Below are 19,181 nucleotides of genomic sequence, written 5' to 3' on the forward strand. Positions count from 1 at the left end.
CCTGCAGGGGGCAGGACTTAGAGCCTGGCTCTGGAGGGGACCCCCAAATTTGGGACTTCCAGTCTTCTCTGCCTAGAGCTGCAGGCCTGGTGTAGGAAATACCCTGAGCCCAAAGGCGTGGGGAGCCTTATGTGCAGGCATCCTGGTTTTCTCTGATTTAAAAAAAAAAAACCCAAGTTTTTGATTAACCCCCCCCCAAAATCCACATTTCTCCACGATTTAAAATTAAACACCATTAATATACAGATCTATCTATCTATATAATGGTGTTTCATTTTAATCGCGAAAAAATGTGGATTTTTGGATTACTGTTTTTTATCCAAAAATTGGGGATTTGTTGTTTTTTAAATCGGAGAAAACCAGGGTCCCTGCACATAAGGCTCCCCATGCCTTTGGGCTCGGTATTTCCTACACCAGGCCTGCAGCTCTAGGCAGAGAAGACAAAAAGCCCCAGATTTGGGGGTCCCTTCCAGAACCAGGCTTTGAACCAGGGCTTGGATGCGCCACCTTTGCTTTTTGTGTCTAGGGTCACCTGTAGTTGTTCAAATGGATCGCACAAGCTTTGTTCATTTGCGGCCAGGGCTGCAGTAACAACCTGTGTCCAGATGTCCCTAAGGAGGATGTGCAGTTTAAACTCTGACAGCTTAAAAAACCCTGGGAGTGCTGCATCGCTAAGGTGCGCTGGCAGCGGCTGTCACAACGCCATGTGCCTGTGTTGAAGCCAGCGTGTCTGCTGTGCTTCTGTATCCTGATGGGTTGGGCCTCAGTGGGCCCTGAGATGCTATTTTTGCTATTGGCAGCTGTTGGGTAGATTCAGGCTCTGTTACACGTTACATGTATTGCGTGATTCACTGGTTAATTGTACGATACATTTAGAGCAGCCACAAGTGTAAAGTAATTATCACACCATGAGTTGGTGAATCACACACTAAATGTAAACTGGCTCCATGTCATTATCATGCAATAACAATGACTCTCCTGGTATGAAAAGAGCCAACCAGTTACCAAATTAGTACTTGCAAATGTGTAACAACTCTATAGCTGGCTTCTGGCCAGTTTTAATTTGAAGAGGTGGCAGGGCCCTCGTACATCTATTGTCAGAAACCTGATTAAATAGTTGCTTAGTTAAAATTTTAATTCGTCTTTTATAAACGCAAGTTATACGCTATCATACGTCCAGGCTTTTATTATTATTATTTATAGTGTCTTGTTCTGAAAAGTGAGAGACTAACGACTGATTGAGCCAGCATTTAATCTCCTGAGGAAATTCTGCTGTCGTTTATGATCAGTCTTAAGCAACGAATGTGATCAATGCTGTATAACTTACAAGATTTTGAAATTAAAACGAACACTTTAAATTGCAAATATTTTTGAGCCACAGAGATGTAGGTTGATGAGAAAGGAAGAAGACTTCATTCAGCGCTGTATAGTATCTTAACAATCGCGATTAAAAAAAAAAAAAGGTAAGGCAACAATAAGCATTATTTATTTTAGGATTTGCATGCTAATGTCTTTCTTTCCTTTTTCTAAACTTGAATATTTTGCCATGACTTTTCTTCCTTCCCTGTTCAATGGTTTCATATTAGTCGCAGTCAGTGGCAGTGCATTTAGTGCCTGCTGTTAGAGAATTAAAAGAGATTATGTTTAGGTCAGTGGGTTTTGCAGTTGGCTCTAGCAATATGCCTGCTGCGCTCCGTGGTGAGCGCGAGTGGGCGAGAAGCGGCCATATGCGCCGAGTGAACTGAGTCATGGTGACTGGCCAGCGCAGACAGACTGACTCTCTGGAGGGTACATGCTCACAGATGATAAAATATAATTGTTCCCATCAGGCTTTCCAGCTCCAGCTCCTTAATGACAATTAAGGGGAAAAATACTTTTATTTGTTAATGTTGTATTGCCTCTATAGAATAACGGTATGAAAATGGTACCTCTTCTGCCCAGAGCAGCAAATGTTTGAGGTGACATTGTTTTCTTTGTTACTGTGGTGATAACGGTTAGTGGGTTTTGCCCTCTAGTGGCTGCGTGCGCCAGCTCAATTTCAAATTTGAGTGGCTTTGTTAGGTTTTGTTGTTTTTTCTAAAGAAAACTTTAAAAAATAGTATTCAGTCTTACCATAAAAAAGGGTAACAATATTACAAGCCGATGGTCAGGCAACACTTTAATCTGCAACTCCTGTTCAGTGTAGAGAAGCAGTAGTTAAAAATGAGGTGTGATGGATTTTTTTAAACATTAAAAGGACCTTTTTAAAGCTTCCCCCTTCCCCCAGTGCTCTGCTTCTTAATAAGTAGTCGTCCCCCCCCAGTGTTCTTCAATCATTTAGTTAAATCAATGTTAATGAAAAAGAGAGAGTAATGAAGTCTTGCCTAAAAATTAATTGCTCAAACCTTCGCTCTTTTGTTTCACATTATCTTTGTTTAATACTCTACTTAACGGGAAATTAAATTCTAATTTTCAGACAGGTAGGGGGGACCTCACCTTGCAATAATGCACCAAACAGAACAAAATAAAAATATTCCTGTATTTCTCGTAAAGAAGAGTAAAATAAGTTGAGCTCATTTTCTTTTTTTGTTTATTCGTTTGCAAAAGCTAGGCTCTGTGAACATACATGTGATTAACTTTATGGCTTTACTGACTAGGGGTATTCATTCACATGCGTGACGTTCCTGACGCGTGAATGTGCGGGGTTCCATTGATTAATTTGGGACTGTGGCCCTGATATGACAATTGGGTCTCCCTGGGGCAGACTTCTGTTCCCCTGCTGAATGCTGTTGAAGTCAATGGGACTCTGTAGGTGTAAAGATCATCATGCAATCATAGCGATCTTCAGGGATCCTGGCTTTCTCTGATTAAAAAAAAAAAAAAAATCCCAATTTTCAGATTAAAAACAGTAACCCAAAATCCAAATTTTTCTGTGATTAAAATGAAACACCATTTTATATATATATATATTACATCAGTGTCAATGAGGGCTTCTTTATTTTAGGGATTATCATCTTTATTGCACAAATACATTTGTGGAGAGTCCTTGCTGTAAGTGTTCTCCTGGAGGCATGTAGGTCCTTCTTTTTTTAAGATGCTTTTTCCAATGTCTTTCCAAAATTCAAGTTAGTTTTTTGTTATGCATTATGAGGCTTAAAATACCATTGTTGATTTCGGCAGACTGCCTATGTCCTTAGAGCAGGGGCAGGCAATTATTTCAGGCAGAGGGCCGCATACTGAGTTTTGGCAAGCCATCGGGGGCTGCATAACAGGCAGCCAGGGGAAGATAAATATTAATTTTCTAAATATTTTAGGGGTCCTGCGGGCCAGATAGAATGGCATTTTGCCCACCCCTGCCTTAGACCAACACAGCTACAACCTACACCACCATTGATTTCCACATTCCTCCATGATTAAAATTAAGCACTATATATATCTATATATATAGATATATATAGATATATATATATTCACTTTAATCATGGAGAAATGTGGAAATCAACAGTGGTATTTTATAAATATTAGTGGTTTTCATTTTAGTCATGGAAAAAAATGTGGATTTTGGGTTACTTTTTTAAATCTGAAAATCAGAATTTTTTTTTTTTTTTTTTTTAATCTGAGAAAACCAGGCTCCCTGGTAATAAATACATAGGTAGGTTGCAGTATTTTTACCTATAGAATTATCATATGAAGAATTTATAGCAAAGGCTATAGTTTTTTATAACTTGACAATTTCTCCAATGATCCTACAAATTAAAGTTTATTTTTAAGGCACATTAGATTACGTCTGCTGTCCGTTGCATCCTGAGCGGAGGTGTTTCCCATCATATTTCTTTGTTCGAAATCTGTACTGACATAGCATTAGAAAACCAACCACCCAGTGCTGTTTGGGAGGAAGGAGCGGGGAAGGTGACCAGTGGAAGAGGACAATCATCAGCGGTCTTTTCGCATCATGTTCCATTGCCTCACCAACACTTGTCATAGGCAAACAGCAGAGAGGAGCAGGCTGCATCTGTGTGCTGAAGACGTGAGGTAGAGAAATGGAGAAAGAACTTTTTTCCGATCTCCTCGGTTGGTCTAATGAGAGAGATTGCATCTCCTCCAAGAACTGTCAGGGCCCTTCTTAGCCCACCGTGTCCTCCCAAGATGCAGGTGGAGGCCCTGGGCCCTTCTAGCTGCAGCAGAGGCAGGACTTTGCAGGGCTCCAAGGATCACAGACCTGAGCTGAGCTCCAAACGTGATTTACATTGTGATGGGGGGGGGGGGGGGAAATGCCCATTGGGTCCAACCCCCGTTTCCCTCGGGCTCCCGGCAAGCCAGGCTGAGCAAGGGCCCGAGCAGGCTGCAGGGGGAGAAGGCGTCAACCCCGCCCTGTGCAGAGGGCTCAGCTCACCACGTGGCGCAGCCCCTTGAAGGAGCACAGGCCCCGCTCGGCCCCTCCAATCACCGCGCCCGTCGCGCCCCGCACGGGCCAATGGGTGGCCGCGGAACGCATATTTAAACACCCTTCCGGGGCGCTACGCTATGTCACAGGGTTCGAATGCAACACAGGGAGGGGAGGCGGGACTCCACCCCGCGGCTCCCCAATCGGACACCGCGGAGGTGTGACGGGCAGGCGGAGGCGCCAATGGGCAAGCAGCGAGGAGCGGCGTGTATTTTTTTTTTCTTGCAGCAGTCGGTTACAGTGACCGCGGCGCCCGGTGCCAGCGCGGGGAGGGGGCGGGCGGGGTCCCGTCCTGTCCCGTCCCGGGCTGCCATGGCCAAAGGTAGCTGCCCGGGCACCAGCGCGCGGCAGGGTGGGCGCTTGCTTGCGTGCAGCAGGGCGGGGTGCCCGCACGTGGGCTGCGCTGCGGGGGGCGCGGGGCGGGCGTGGGGGCAGCACGTGCGTGGGGCGCTGGGCTCCCTCCCCGGGGCCGGGGCGGGAGCGGGCCGGGAACTCCTCCCCCGCGGGGCCGGGAAGGGGCAGGGCTGCCGGGCTTTGCTGCCTGCATCGAGCCCTTTAAACATGGCGAGCGGGGCACGGCCCTGACGGCCCAGCCTCCCTCGCTCCCCCAGGCAAGACCATGCCCAGACCCCGCGCCGGCAGCGGGGAGGCGGCGGCGGCGGACGGCGCGGAGCGGAGGGGCGGCGGCCGGCCCAGGATGAACGGGGTAAGCGCCGCTGCGCCCTGCCCGGCGGGTAGGGGAAGGGCCGGGCTGGGCCGGGGGTGCGAGGAGCCGTCTCCGGCTCGAGCAGGAAGGGCCGGGGCTCGGGGGCGGCGGGCTGGAGGGACACCTAGCCCAGCGCCCTGCCCAGCCGAGGCTGTGTCCACCCCTCCCCGGGCGGAGAGCGCCCCACCTCCCTGGGCTACTTGCTCCGTGTCCCGAGAGCCAGCCTCCCCTTCCCTCACCGCAGCGTGAGCCCGTTGCTCCTTCGGGCACCTGCCCCCACCGAGAGCAGCCCAGCCCCGTCCTCTCTGCAGCCCCCCTGCGGGGAGGTGAAGGCTGCTGTTCAGTCCCCCTCAGTCGTCTTCTCTTCTGCAGGCTACATCAGCCCCGTCCCTCAGCCTCTCCTCACCAGTCCTGTCCCCCAGCCACTTCCATTGCTTTCTCCAATGTGTCCACGTCCTTTCTGTAGTGGGGGCCCACAGCTGGACACAGGACTCCAGATGTGGCCTCCCCGGTGCTGAACAGGGGAGGAATCGCTGCCTCCGTCTGCTGGCAGCGCTCCTGCTGATGCAGCCCAGGATGCCGGTCGCCTTCTTGGCAGTAAGGACACGCTGCTGGCTGCTGTTCAGCCCTGTGCCCCCAGGTCCTCTTCTGGGTGGAAGCCCCCAGCAGGTTGAGGCAGAGGAGAAAACCACCTCGATGCTCCTTGTCATGATGCCATGTTCCTTGGAGCCTGCTGGGCCGGGCACTGCTGGTCCTTGAAATGTCAGCCTGGCGTGCTAGGACAGGCTAAGGGTCTTCTCCTCAGCTTTCCTTTTCTCTAAGAGGTTATTTACAGGGCTAATCTGTTAGAGGGGGGTGGAAAGTGGAGGCTGAAAGTCCTAACTGGTGCCTGGGCTCTTCATAAAACAGAGCAGTTGGTCTCTGGCAGCAACGTTTAAAAGCCCCTCAGTTTCCCTGATGGTTTTCTCTCTGCTGCTGCCAGCACGGGCTGGAGCAACGTGTCCAGCCACTCCTCTCATGTGTCTGAGGGGAAACTGAACTAGAAAACCTGGTTCTCCCAGATGGTCGGCCAGCAGAGTTGTCCCGAACGAAAACCACTTTGCCAATTGGTTTACTTTTTTCTAGGTTATAATTTAGCTGTTTCAGGCCCTTGCTTGGCAGACAGAGGCTTGTTGAAGTCCCTGCCTGAGGCGCCACGTGTGCTTGCTGGTCCGTGGAGCTGGTTGCGGGAACAGGGCCTGGATGTGTGACTGATCTTTGTTCCTGGCTCAGACGTGCATGTACTGCCGCTATCCATGCAAAATGTACTCCCCTGCCCCTCCGATCTGGCTTCAACCAGCTACAGACGCAGCAGTGAGGCTGGCCGCTTGTGTTTCCTAACTGAGTAGTCATTAGGAACAAATAATAATGTTGGGTTTTTTTGGTTGTTTTTTTTATATGTCCCTTTTAATGGCTCATGCTCATGTGCCATAATTCTGGCATACCTTTATCCTTTCCTTTAAAGTTTCTTTTAATATACGTGGAATTTTTTTGCATGAGTTTGAATCTGACAGCTTCCAGTTGCTGAGATAATTTTAGTCTGGCCAAGTTACACTTGCTTATCAAGGCATTGGGGCTAACGAGTCATAATCTTCATATGATTTACAAACTTATTAAATGCTGGTGGTAGAGGGAACCAATGAGTGTTCTTCTAGGCGTCTCAAAGTGGACCCTTCCTGCACAAACAGCCTGTATAAGGGACTGTTTGCGGTAGACTGCCTGCTCTCCCAAAGTCTGCTTGGCTCATTTTCAAGGAAGATGAATATGCTTTGTGTCTCCATGGGACTAAATGCCCAGCTGAGTTAATTTGTTTGATTTTGGGGGTGTGAATAAAAGTATTACTTTTCATACATTTTGTAGACATTAGGGTTGGAAGGGACCTCGGAAGATTTGCTCCCCGAGATATCGACTTGTAGTGCCAAAATGAGATGTCACTCAAAGTTGACTTCAGACCTCTGACTTCCTTTTCTCTTTTCCAAATGCCCAATATGTAATGTCATTAGCAATGATGACACTTAACTTCACTGAAAAAAGTTTACATCTGTGACATTCACCCCTAACATCCCAGACTTGGGCAAACCTTTGTTGCATTGGTAATGCTTCTGGGGATTTTGCTGTAAAATCAAAGCCGAGATTCTCTAAAGTATAAAGAAGGAAAACTTGTACCAAACTCAGTGTCCCATGGTGCTGCACACCAGCCTGGTCTCAGCATGGTAGAAGCAAAAGATAGTAATTGAATTTTGCGTGAAGCTGTATATTGGGAAGAACTACTTTTGGATTCCAGCTCTGCTTTACTGCGTTCTACACTGAGCCGTAGAATCATTTTAATATATACCTGACAAATTGTAAATCTTGGAGTACACTGCTTATACGATGCACCAGCGATTCCCAATCTGTGGTATGCGTACCACCAGTGGTACGCATTAACAGACCTATTATAATTACTTTTATATGACAAAAAATTGCTCGTGATACTTGTATAGTTTTAAATTGGTGCTGCATAATCTGCCAGTTTGGGAACTGCTGCTGTGCTCTGTAATACCTTTAAATGTTGCTACTAGCCAAACACTCTTCCTGATCCTGTAGGTATCAGTGACCTTTTTTTTGTTTTGTTTTTTAGGTGTTTGTGTTTTGGGGGGGGGAGTTGATAGGAGGTATCATTGTACTATTGGTATTGAAGGAAATTCCCCTAATTGATTTTTAGAGAGGAACACACAAAGGGGAGTGGGAGAAAGTGCTGAAAAGAAATTCCCAAAGCAATTTTAAAAAGCCTAGAATAACCAAAGCCTTATTTCTGGAAGAATATTAAACTCAAAATAATGGTAACGTATTATTCTGAGTCTCTGTCCTGTGGTAGATGCAAAAATAACCAAAATGCAATAGTTTGTTTTTGTTTTTTTAAGAGAGAACTTCAGATTTGCCCCACCTGCTTTTTTAAAGGCTTTTGAGTCTGAATTCTGTCCCCAGAGTAGTACCTGCATCTCTCATTTAAACTACGTAATGTTGATTCTACATCAGAATACAGAGTTATATCCTAATGACTCATTCAAATAACCTAATAATTTGTTTCAAGGAAACACTTCTATGCTGCAAACTTGCAGAGCAAGTTCTGTACAAGCCATTACCACAGGTGGAAGGTTTGGATACAGGTGGCCATAATGGCAAGGCTGATGTAGCCTCTGCTTTACAGCTGAAAATTGTACTGCTTCAACTAGCTGTTATCCTATGTAGTATGTTGTAGAGACCAACTGGAGGCGTGAGCCTGGTGATTCCTGCGATGTACTGATCTTTGTGTGGGTTGTTTTAGGAGAACGTATTTATTGGTCAGTCCAAAATCTACACCTACCTGAATCCTAACAAATCTCCAGGTGCTCGTCCTCCACTTCAGGAAGAAAACTGTGTCATGCATCACGAAGTGAAGTGTCAGGGCAAAACAATAAATGAAACGTGCAGAAAAGGAGATGGTAAGATTGACTTTTCAGTAGGTTGCTTGTGGCTTAGGATATGTGCCTTCTCTGTAAGCTTTGTGTCTTTAAACTTTCAAAACTGGGGACAGCTTAATATTCTCTTGTAAACCATCTGCTTTCCCACTCCCCCCGCCCCCCTTCTTGCAGTGAGGTCTTGGGGAGGTTTGCAGCCCTTTGGCAGCTTGTCTTAAAATACATAACTTAGCTGCTTGGGTAAATGTTCTCTTGTTTTGTCGCTGCTTATTTGCTTCCTTGCCCTGGGTGTAGGATTAACAACTAGTAAATTACCACATTACTATCCCATAACCACAGATCATGTCACAATTTGAATGGGCCTCCTTAGCTTTAGTAAGCAAGCTGTTTTTTGCATGAACCTATTTACAATGGAAGATGCACTAAGGAACCACCTAGGCTAGAAAGATTTGAAGGAGAGGAGGAGCTAACGAATATCTGTGCAGATAAAGTTGAGAGGTGGGTGGGAAATGGATCTTGAAAATGGATTCTGAGACTAGACTATCTCTTTTGTCATGTAATAGAACATGTGAAGCTATGCATCAGATGGGAATATTGCACAAATCAATTAGAGAATTTTATACCAATCTTTGTTAAAGGTGCAGGTCTTGGGGGGGTATTAGCATTTCTGGCACAATGGGTGAAAAGGCTTAAGGACTCCAATTTGCATGCATCTGGGTTTTTGGATGGAACCGAGGTGACATGCTTCTTGCATGTCTTCCTGCCTGCATGGGACTTTGCATCTGCTCAAAGTAGTTGTACTATAACTTATTACTAGGATTTCTTACCTACGCATCCTTTAACACAGGCTTCACACTTCCCTTAAATAGAAAATAAGCTGAGCCAACCCTAAGCCATGCTCAGCTAACTACAAATCCATCAACTGAGAAAAAGGATGCATTTTTTTATTCCCTGGCCTTAGTGTCCACAGTGGACTGGGACTAACCCGAGAGATAGCATATTCTACCCGAATAAGATCTTCCCCCTTCAAAAATAAGTGCCCTGAGGATGGATGGTAAGCACGTTCAATTTGCTTGCAGTTTGACAGCAGGCAGGTGCCTGTTTCAATTCTGTTGGAGATGGTGGAAAGACTAGCACTGACTTCAGCGGGGACTGGACTAGGCCCCTAGAGGTGTAAGATTCAGGCTGTGATTTAGCAAAGTACTGGAGCATGTACTTAAGCTGGAGCAAACGTGGACTCTCATCCCTCTTCAGTAAAGCTCTTAACTCTAAACACGCTGACTGTTATTTATTTATTTTTAATTGGGCTTAAGCACATGCTTAAATGGCTTGCTGAATCCTGGACCATTGCAGGCTCCTTGGCTATGTGAAGAACTGGGATGTTATCTCTGATGTTGACAGCTATTGACCTTGAATCTTGCCAGAATCCTAGTCTTTCACCACCACTCTAATACTGCATTTCTTTGAAGCTAGCAAAAGGTAGTACCGACTACAGTATGCAGCTTTGCAACAATGTACAGAAGACCAGGAGAGAGGGTTTTTTTGTTTTTCCTTTTCAATTTTTGTTTTGTCCCTATGCTTTTCATTGGCTGGTATTGGCTGCTGCTTTAATGATAGCTGCAGTCGCCAACAATGGGACTGCAGTGTTCCAGCTGACTGCCACAGTTGCTCTTTCATTGCAGGCTATTGATTCTGTTCTTGTACCAACTTCAAAATTCAGTACACCAAACTTACTGACTTGGCAAATTGTCCAGTTGTTACAAGACTCCCTGCAGATGCATGTTGGGACTTAAGAATGCGATCCAAATACTTTTCTAACTTGCTGAAATACCTGGGCTCCGGTCCTTTTTTCCCCCCCCTACCTTCCCTCTGTACCCTGTAGGGTTATGATCATAATGCAGAAAGCAGAGCTTGTTACCATTTGGCTTATTGACTTCTAATTTTAAGGTCTAGCAGAAAAAGAGCATAATGATTCTGCTCTCCCTCCCACTCCTATCATTTGACCCAGATGAAATACAGGTTAAACATTCTTAAGGTTTTAGAGTGCTTTGCATTGTAGAATAAGGCTAGAAGGCAATTTAGTCCATGTCCTGTGTGTGTGTGTGTGTGTGTGTGTGTGTGTGTGTATATGTATGGTTTGTTTGGGTGGTTGTTTTTTTTGTTTTTTTTTTTTCTATCCACAGAAAAAAGAAATGCTGGTAATCCAATAGAAGGTGCTACAAAACCAGAAGACCAGAAAGATAAAGAAAGTGGGTGTGATTCTTCAGCATCTGTTCCTAATCAAAATCAAGAAGCTGCAGAAACTCGAAAGAATATGCCTCTACCTTCTAATAGTACTGATGCAGCAAAAGCAAAGCAAGCTCAGAAGAAGGTGGTTAAAGCAAAAGGACCAAGGAGAAAGTAGGTGGCTTATGGCATCATACGGTGTCCATATTCCATTTGGACAGCTTCTGGACCAGCGATGTCTTATTTCATGACTCTAGCTCCTAGATGTTACAATAATATCTTGGATTTTTTTTTTATTTTTATTTTTTTCAAGCAAGCTTGTAGCAAGATTTTCTGCATCGAGACTTGGATCATGTGAAATATGCTCTAAAGAACAATATTTGTGCGTGAATATTGTACCATAGTATTAAAATGCAGTTTTCAAATTGCTTTTTACTTTAACATGCACATTTTTCTGGCTTGCATATTAATTGGTGAGTGTTTTCACTAATCTTTACCAAAAGGTACTAACAAGTCATTCAGGTGCATGCTTTTTGGGTATAAAATTAGATTCTTTTGCCAGATCCAAAGTATTAAGATAATCTTATAGGCAGTGGTTTGGCCTCATTGGTTTCTTTACTCATGTATGCATCCCTCTTGCGTAGTTTAGGTGAAGGAAGTTCTAGAGCATCTTGTTGAGACACACCTGCTGTGTAATAATAATTTGAGCTAACCCACTGTGCTTCCAGAAGTGTCTGGTTCTCTTTTCTGAAGGGTTTGTACTGAAACATTAGTGATTTAATGGGGGGGGGAAGGGATGCAGGTTTAAGATGTTGGCTTGGGATGAAGGGTGCAGGTAAAAAGCTTAATTTTTGTTCAGGATGGCCAACTTACTTTTTCCAAGTATCTGTCTTGAAAATAAAGACTTTTTAACAAATTATCTTGGGTTCAGGCTGTGCTGCCAGGAAGAAGCTGAAATATTGATGTATCCCTTCTCTCTCCCTCAGAGCACAAGGAAAAACCTCCCAGAATCGAAAAGTGACAGATTATTATCCTGTTAGAAGAAGTTCCAGGAAGAGTAAAACTGAACTACAGGTATGTGCTCTGGTTACCTGTGGGATTGAGCCACTTCTCCATGCTGCTAGTCAATTGAATGCTTGAGGATGTGCACGGCTATCTGTTATCTATAAAATGGCTTATACAGACAAGGCACAAAAAATTCAAAGCATCACACTAGTAATCCTGATGTGTATTTTTCTAAAGGAGAGGAACAGTGGAAAAAACCCTGGCCATACCCAGTTCACGCTTTCTTTCAGCATCCACTCTATGCCACTGTGATGCAGGGTACTGGGCAAGAGGGGCCTGTGGTCTGACCCAGTAAATGGCAGTTCTTATGCCTTCCAGCTCTTTATACACCTGTTGGTAGTGATTTGACTTTTTTACATTGATTTTAATTCTGTTTAGAAAAGTGAGAGTGCTAACAGAAATGCTTCTCTTTAGCCGAAAGGAAGATGTATCCGAATAGCATTAACTTGTGCATTTCTCTTTTTGGCAGACTGAGGAAAAGAAGAGAATAGATGAACTAATTACAAATGGGAAAGAAGAAGGAATGAAGGTAACAGCAATGCCAGCTCAAATAGCACTATGCATTTAGCACTATTCATTTTGATGCTCATACGTTTAGTTTAATTCAAAAGTAGATTGTGCATTTTACTTTTTTTATTTCAAAATGTTGCAGCGTTACTGTGAGTTCCCGTTTTCTGGAAACTAACCCAAGATGCAGAATGCTTGTGATAGGGTTACAAAGTCTTCATCTGAAATTGTTGGGCAGCACTAGTAATATGCTCTTCAGAACTGTGCATCTGCCCATTCGGAAGGGAAACAAAGTAACTCCTATATTGTGATATAATCCTAAGCAACAACAAATGAACAGTCAGAAGTGGGTTTTAAAGTTGGCTTATACTTTATTGCCCTGCCAATGGCTCTTCCTTGCAGCTTTTGATGATGCTGCCAATGGTAGTCTTAGTTGACTCCACAGCCAGTGGCAGTAACTCTGCTGCTTGGGACCTTTGTTATTTTCTTCCTTGACTGTAAAACAGATGTAACCTTTGAAAAGGCAAAGGGGTTATAATTCTTGTGCCTGTCAATTTTTTAAAATAATCTTGCCACATAAGATGGGATCAGTGCTCTGGAAATGGCTTGGTATTCACCATGAGCCGGTATCTGAAGAAATTTCAGAGTGCACCAGAAGGCTATGTACTGAAGAGTGTTGTGTTGGTGTTAACAAGGCAACAGTAGGCTGATAATGCAAAACATCCCATGGGCATCTTGGTGAGCTAGACAATGTAGTAGGGAATATGCCACTGAGAGCAATTCTGTATTTTCAGGCAACAGGACTAGCTTCCAGGATGCATGTTTTCTTATTTCTCTAATTAATCTACGATGCAGCAAAAATGAATGCTGGTTTTGTCCTCTATATTGAAATGGGGAGACTAACGTATTCCAGTAACACATCACCATTGCTATTTAAAAAAAAAAAAATACCCCATTTTTCTGCAGGTATAGCCCTGTTGACATATTAGACTCCCTAGAAAATTTTGTAATTGTGCATCTTTGTAATTTGTGGCCACATCCCTAAGCCTTGTCTTACTTGCTTATACCCTGATACTATGCAGTGTTACTGCACTGTATTTACATGCGCTGTTCTTCTACAGTGGCAGTGTTTGTCTAACAGGCGCATATTCCCTTACCAAAAAGTAATATTTTGGGGGGGTTTTACTTAAAATTGTTTAAATGTTTTGCTTCACTAACTGACCTCACTTTTTTCACAGATAGATTTCATTGATGGTAAAGGGCGAGGGGTAATCGCTACCAAACGTTTTAATCGTGGAGAATTTGTAGTAGAATATCATGGGGATCTCATAGAGATCACTGATGCTAAAAAGCGAGAGGCTGTCTATGCACAGGATCCATCCACAGGCTGCTACATGTACTATTTTCAGTACCTCAGCAAAACGTACTGGTAAGCCTCATCTTTTTTTCCCCCTTTTTTTTTCTTTTAAGTTTGAGTGTAAGAACGCAAAAGGTGGATGAAGCTCTCTATGCTACTGAACTATACAGTTTATTTTAGCTAGGTTAAAATTTTCCTAGTTCAAAGGAACTGCTCAGGTCAAGTCCTAAGGATTTTCACTTACACTGAAGCATCAAAGAATGTGTGCTGGACCACTGTTAGTGGAGTGGCAGGTGGCTCAAGAAACAGCTCAAACTAGAGGATGGAGATCAGGATGAAGACTGAAGTCTGGATTTGACTTTCAACTGTTGCTGGCTTTCTGACTAGTTCTGTTGACGTCTCTTTCATCAGACACTTAGAAAATATTGTGCTCATGAAAATTAGTGAGTAAAGGATGATGTGTTTTTACAAATTGGAAAAGAAATGGCACCCCTGTAAAAGAAGGCTTAGTTCCTACTAGATGGTCTGCTCCAGAAGAAGTTATTTTGGAGTTAAGATTCCAGCCCTCTAGTGTCACCATCACCTCTTACCACGCCACATCTGTGATATACATGATCGGGGGATATTCAGAGTGGTTTGGTTTTTTTCTAGTTCTGTGCTGGCTTAGGGTATGCCAAGCTGTGGTGGCCAAGAACATAAGTCCTACTGAATGCCTCTGCAAGTGAGACTGAAGATACCCCAGCCACTACTTTTCCGAATGCTGGAAACGCAGGTCTTGCTGGTGGTATTAGAGGCATCCGCAGCACTCTTGTCACTATTTTATTTCAGGGGTTGCCACTTGTGGAGAGGCAGCAGGTGGGCAGCGCTTGTTGCTTGTAATTGGGGCTGAGTTGTGTGCTACTGTAGTATACATATACCCTGGGAAGATTTGCTGAAGCAGTTTTGGGAGGCTTGATGTTTACTGGTCTTTCTATCATCCCCTTTGGCATTGTCTGTTGTCAGGCCTCATGTTGACTCTGCCTACCTTCTTTCCTCTTAATTTTTTTTAATTGCCTATATTTTTAGACTATGGTAATTTGACTTGTGCTGTACAGCAGTCTTGCATTTAACATGGCTTTTTTTCTGTTTCAGTGTTGATGCTACAAAAGAGACTAATCGTCTGGGAAGGTTGATCAATCACAGCAAATGTGGCAACTGTCAAACAAAACTTCATGACATTGATGGTGTACCTCATCTCATACTGATAGCTTCACGGGACATTAAAGTGGGTGAAGAACTGTTGTATGATTATGGAGACAGGAGCAAGGCTTCCATTGAAGCTCATCCATGGCTGAAACACTAATTCATCCTTCTTTGGCTTGACTGCTCTTGAAGGGAGTGGATGGATTTTTTTTCAGCTCTCCTAGTGGATTGCTTCTGATGTCTTAACTTCTTTAAAAACCATTTTTGCTCTATAGCATTTAAATGTTACAAGTTTTCCAGGCAAGCTTGAACACGTGACCCAAGATGACAAAACTTGCGTTGTAAAGAAACCTGAACACTTCTTTGCATCTAGAGTGACCTGTGCTGCATGAGCATGTAGTCAGACTTCTGCAGTTTAAAGGAAACTTTAATCTCTTGGGTTGTGCTTCTGCTTTTGGCTCTGAAGTTTCATGCCTTTTTTTTTTTTTTAGGAAGAGAGATCTACGCAGTGTCAGCTTTTATGACAACAGATGTGTCCCTGTTCTTTGACTCTGGTGTCCAATAACTTGACTACCTGTAAGACTCTTTAAAACCTAGTGCCGACGGGCCAAGGATGCCAGTGTGGCAGATTGCTGTTCTGTCATTTTGGCTTTTCCAGCAAGGGTACCTCTCATTGAGGACAAAATTTCTAAATGCACTGGCACTAGAGGAATGAATAGCTAACCTAGCTACTCTCTCCAGAGAGGCAACTTTAATCTGTGTGTTGCTGATCTTGTACATGGGTGGCTGATGATTAGAAATGTGAAAGGAAAGCTTAAAAGTGATTTACTATGAGGACTTTTTTTTTATTTTATTTTTTTTTAAGTTAGGGTGTTCTAAAGTTTCTGAGATGGTACCTTTTCTGTGGCTGATCTGGAGGGGGTGCTGAAAGGTTTTTAAAGAAACAAAAAAGACTAAAGAACACCTTTCCCAAATGTATTGCCTAACAATGTTGTTTAGCCATGTTGAGACTATTTATTTACTGTGAATGCTGGAAATTAGGGAATAAAGGGTTCAAAATACGTATGCTCTTCTTCATGTGCAGCTTCAATCAATAGGGGAGAAGTTCTACATGAAGAAGTAGATTCCTTAGAGCCTAGTCCTGCCAGCTCTTGATCACTGTCTAGTCCCACTTTGGAAGTTGAGGATGCTTAGCATCTAGCAGATTGTGCTCAGAGCATTATACGTTTGGGCTTATTATAGTTTGGGTTCTCCAGTGGTATAGGAGGGCTATGCAGTAGAGGCCCTTACAATAAAGGTGAACTCGTCAATTGGAATTTTTGCCAAGATGTGCTTGGCATGTACATAGCTGATGATGGCCCTGGGCTATCGGCCACATTTGCTGCTAGATGTCAGCAAGAGCTTCTGTGGCTCTATTAATGTCCTCTGCTCCCCCATGTCTCCAAGGCTGCTGCTCCTGCTGGCATCATCCAGGACAGTTGTGTATGCTTGCCTATGTGATAGGCTGTAGAGTAACACCACCCTGGCTGTGCATTTCAGCAGCAAAAGGTGGCTTGGTAATGTATTTTAAGAGTGAAACTTGAAGAAAATATCTAAAATAAAAAAGATATTTATTAACAATGAAATTATTGCTGTAGTACCTGCCTCTTTCTGAACAGTTTCTTAAGCAGGCTGTGAAAATGGTCTAGTTCTTAATACCTTGTACTATCCATCCTTCTTTCCAACGCATGCTTAGCAAGGAGGCTGTGTGTGCTCACAGTTAGCTTGACCACTGTTTAAGCAGAGTAGAACTGGTGTTCAAGTGAAGCCACTTTGCAGAGGCAGCACTACGCTTTCTCATTTTCTGTAAAGAAAATCCAATTACTGGTGTAGCTCCCGCTTCAGAGACCTTCCACTTACAGCAGACTTCAGCAAGTAGGCACACTCTGAGAAGCACACCTCCATGCTAGTCTTTATTTTGCCACTGGCTTATTCTAATCTTGTTATATTGCTCTTCACTTCTCTGTTCCTTGTTTTATGAAAGGGGGATTCTGGTACTGACCTACTTACCTTTTCTTATTAAAATGCTTTTTCAGTTTGTGGTTGGTAGAGTTCTACAGGCACTTGGGTGGTATAGCTGTGCAACATGGAAATAAAGCTAATATGACACTGCTTTCATACTGACTGTTACATTGACAACATGTAGTTGAAAGGGAAAGGGGCCTGCTTTTACACATTCTAGCCTAGCTTCTATCATCTAAAAAAGGCCTGCAATGCTGCATCCTAACTTCCTCAGCACCCTGAAAAATAATGTGACAGCTTCATATAGATAAATATGGGTGACCTGTGCATTAGTTATGGAAGCAAGTGTTGGCCAGTGCAGCATGCCTTGGTTATTGTTTAATTTGCTAAATGTCAAGGGTGTTCGTGGCGATGTATCCCTGTACAACTACCAATGGCAAACCTGGGTGTGGCTATTGGGCAGGGAATGCTTGAGGAATTTAGCAGTTGGTGGAAGGTAGCTTGGGATAAATATCAAGTGCAATGATTCAGGCTAACATCCATGGCAATAAACAGGGTAGTTAAAAACACTCCTCCCCTTGTTAGTAAGACCTTTTTTCCCATTAACAACAGCATTGGGAAATACTAGTAAACTTTGCAGCCGTAGCCTATGCAGGGCTCTGACTGCTCTTGGACAGGGCTCTTGGATCCATTTATTACACCTGTGCTGACTACAGCCAGTCAGTCAGTATCATCTCCCTGTTCTTTACTTACAGCAACTTAATTTTTAACTGCAGTGGAGCTGGACTTGACCTCTAAGGAACTGTCTCCTACTTCTCAAGCCAAGGATGCTGGCTCCCTTCCTGAAAGATGCTGGAGCTCTGTCCCTCCTGTGTAAATCTGTATTCCAGAATACCTCATTCTAAGCCCTCTCCTCTATGAACAGCCAGCTGTTCCTAGCATACTCCATCAGAGCAATGCAGGAGTCATGTCATGTCTTCTACAGCTGAGTTACACCTCTCAAACCTCAACATCAGCTCCTTGACTGATGGTCATGCTATAAATAGGAAAAAGTACTTTGATATTGCCCCAGTGACCTTACCTCACCGTGGCCCCAGCTCCCGACTACACATGGCAAAGGCAAGACCAAAAGTGTAGTGCATGTAGCAACTCCTTGATGGCAAAACCATTGTGGCTCTTTTCTCCACTGGATGGGCAACACATGGAGTCTAATCTTTTCATGTTTGACAGCTTTGTTAATATTTCATTGCTAATAAATGCACCCATAGATGAGTGTAGCTTTCTATATTCTACAGAATCTAATATTCAGTTCCATAGTTGGTAGGGTTGGAAGGAACCTGAGCAGATCAAGTCTGACCCCCTGCCGTGGGCAGGAAAGAGTACTAGGGTCAAACAACCCTGGCTAGCTGATTATCTAGCCCTTTTGAAGACCCCCCAGGGTAGGAGCGAGCACCACTTCCCTTGGAAGTTGGTTCCAGATCCTAGCTGCCCTGTGTAGTGCCTCCTGATGTCTAGCCTGAATTTACTCTGTCAACTTATGGCCATTATTTCTTGTTACTCCCGTTAGTGCTCGGGAAAACAAGGACTCTTGCATTGCCTGCTGGTTCCCCTTGGCCAGTTCATAGACAGCCACCAGATCCCCTCAGCCTTCTCTTCTGGAAGTTCAGGTCCCATAGCCTCTCCTCATAGGCCCTGCCTTGCTGCCTCCTGATCATGCGAGCATCCCTCCTCTGGACCCTCTCCATGTTGTCCACATCCCTTCTGAAGTGCAGCACCCAGAACTGGACACAGTACTCCAACTGTGGCCTGACCAGTGTCACATAGAGGGGGAGGATCACCTCCTTGGACCTGCTCGCAATACATCTGTAGATGCATGACAAGGTGCGATTAGTCTTCCTGGACACTGGCAGCCCGTGTTCATCTTGGAATCAATTACTCCAAGATCCTTTTCTGCCTCTGTGCTGACTAGAAGGGAGTTCCCAGCCTGTACGTGTGCCCCCCCCCCCCCCCCGCCATGCAGCACCTTGCACTTGTCAGTGTTGAAACCCATCTTGTTCTCATCCTCCCACCCCTGTAACCTGTCCAGATCTAGTTGCAACCTGTCCCTCTCCTCTAGCATGCCCACTTCTCCCCACATCTTGGTGTCATCTGCAAATTTGAATAAGGTACTTTTCACCCCCTTGTCCAAGTCGCTGATGAAGATGTTGAATAGTGCAGGCCTGAGGGCTGAGCCCT

General features: G+C 44.3%; 1 protein-coding gene across 3 annotated transcripts; it reads left to right on the forward strand.

Annotated features, from left to right (window-relative positions):
- Positions 1–456: 456 nt before the first annotated feature.
- On the forward strand, positions 457–17,096 carry KMT5A (lysine methyltransferase 5A). 3 transcript variants are annotated; one of them, XM_019486727.2, is made up of 10 exons: positions 457–1,463; positions 3,839–4,011; positions 4,652–4,745; positions 5,035–5,129; positions 8,476–8,632; positions 10,792–11,008; positions 11,821–11,908; positions 12,369–12,428; positions 13,645–13,835; positions 14,895–17,096. In XM_019486727.2, the coding sequence occupies exons 3-10, from the start codon at positions 4,736–4,738 to the stop codon at positions 15,103–15,105; spliced, it is 1,029 nt and encodes a 342-aa protein (XP_019342272.1). In that variant the 5' UTR covers positions 457–1,463; positions 3,839–4,011; positions 4,652–4,735; the 3' UTR covers positions 15,106–17,096. The 3 variants fall into 3 exon arrangements, with proteins under 3 accessions (XP_019342272.1, XP_059569398.1, XP_059569397.1); XM_059713415.1 differs by lacking the exon at positions 457–1,463 and having other exon boundaries at positions 3,639–4,011; positions 8,537–8,632; positions 14,895–17,022; XM_059713414.1 differs by lacking the exons at positions 457–1,463; positions 3,839–4,011 and having other exon boundaries at positions 4,527–4,745.
- The last annotated feature ends 2,085 nt before the right edge of the window (positions 17,097–19,181 follow it).

The sequence above is a fragment of the Alligator mississippiensis genome, chromosome 10 (genome assembly GCF_030867095.1).
Source record: "Alligator mississippiensis isolate rAllMis1 chromosome 10, rAllMis1, whole genome shotgun sequence".
NCBI classification, from domain to species: domain Eukaryota; kingdom Metazoa; phylum Chordata; order Crocodylia; family Alligatoridae; genus Alligator; species Alligator mississippiensis.